Genomic DNA, 1,598 nt, shown 5'->3' on the forward strand with positions numbered 1-1,598 from the left:
GCTTCTAAAATGCACTAGTGCATATACAATATACAATAACATATTCTAAAGATATAATTCAGTATGATTTCCCCAAGGAAATTAGAAAGCTTATACAGTTCTCCTCCAGTACAAAACAGCCGTAAAAAAAGAGATTTTAGGAACCGAATCATCCCACCACATAAACCATGTTACCTACTCCTGGCACTGCAAACAAAGAGGGAACTGTCGTATCGTCAGTTTCAAAACCGTGCTATCGTATATGTCTTTGTCGATGTTATAGACTCTAGTTTTTTACAAAGCTAAGTATTCCTTAATCTTTCATGGCATGAGTTGGTAGTCTCCATGGTTGCCTCCACCCGTTTCGAAAACGCTTTCCGACGGCGCGGCATGGGAGGGCTGCGTGCCTGTTACCATGTAATTCTAGTCTGTCTAAAAACCGTCTCATGTCCAAAGTAGAGTCGAAGCATGGGATTTCATCAGCCCTTCTAGTGGTATTTCTTCGGTGTGAATCAGATGCTTCATGATATCTTTGGAAGTGTTGAGACTGAGCCACATTATCGGATGTAGTAAAATAAGATTTAAGCAGTAAAGATTTGCCAAAGTTTATATTGCTTCAGGTTAATTCTAGGGCTGGTCTGCCCATTCTTTTCTACTGATACACGAGGAAGCATCTGATAAAAGGTAACCTCGCGCTTATTTTTTCTATAAACCAGTCATGGATTTCCCTAACCACTGGATATGTTATGTTCAATCTGTCAGACTCCCAGAGTCGCAATATGTCACAATGGAACTATTTATAACACTATTGATCAGGCTGGTATGTTCTGATATGAATACGGAGGATGGTGAAGGAAGGCTGCCATGGTCTTTTTTTCTCACTGGGAGGGTCTTCACTTGTAAGATGACAACAAATGGACAATTGTATTATGTAAGTTTTTACCTGAGCAATACCAAACAAAGTTACGTTTGTGTTGTTAAGATGTTGACATATTAATGACCTTGCTAATAATTTATATTATTTTTATTTTTCAGATGGAACCTGGCATGGCAGATCCGGGGTTCCCCACTAGCCCCACTGCAGCAAATACAGCCACTGCTAGCATGCCCGGTTTACCGGGCATCCGTTTTGATCCCATCTACTTTCGTTCTATTCCTGGAATACTGAAGTGTGTTCAGATGGTTAGTACATGCTTTCTACTGTTTCATGCCTGCATTATTAATTATGGGAAGTGTGATCTCCTGAGAGATTTCAGTATACGCGCATGATGGCGGCTCTATGGTATATAGCTCAAAACTGGGGCGCCAACGTAACCATGTTTAGCTGACATGTCTGGAACAGGGGTCTTTCACATGGGCGCAGTGGGCGATTTGCAGTGCGGGAGGGCAGTAGTTTGTTTTTAACCAAACTTGTCTGGAATATAAGGATTTCTGAGGTTCCCCTTCATAGCAAGAAGATGTGCAAGGTTTTTAAATTTCTAAAATATGGATAAACAGTAAATTACTGATAAATTTCATGCCAAAGGTTGAATTCCCCTGGTTTGGAGGATATATTCAAGTGGTGTCCACTGGGGAGGGAAAATCTTCACTCAATCTAGTGTCCAAACTAATGTACATTT

The 1,598-nt window shown here is 40.6% G+C and overlaps 1 protein-coding gene across 2 annotated transcripts in view; it reads left to right on the plus strand.

Annotated features, from left to right (window-relative positions):
- Positions 1-1,598, plus strand: part of LOC119586307 (CKLF-like MARVEL transmembrane domain-containing protein 4) — a 25,252-nt gene that overhangs the window by 15,166 nt on the left and 8,488 nt on the right. For both annotated transcript variants that reach the window (XM_037935018.1, XM_037935017.1), the window contains one exon: positions 1,015-1,161. In XM_037935018.1, the coding sequence (XP_037790946.1) occupies positions 1,015-1,161 (147 nt within the window). The remainder of the gene's footprint in view (positions 1-1,014; positions 1,162-1,598) is intronic.

Source organism: Penaeus monodon, chromosome 21 (assembly GCF_015228065.2).
Source record: "Penaeus monodon isolate SGIC_2016 chromosome 21, NSTDA_Pmon_1, whole genome shotgun sequence".
NCBI classification, from domain to species: Eukaryota; Metazoa; Arthropoda; class Malacostraca; order Decapoda; family Penaeidae; genus Penaeus; species Penaeus monodon.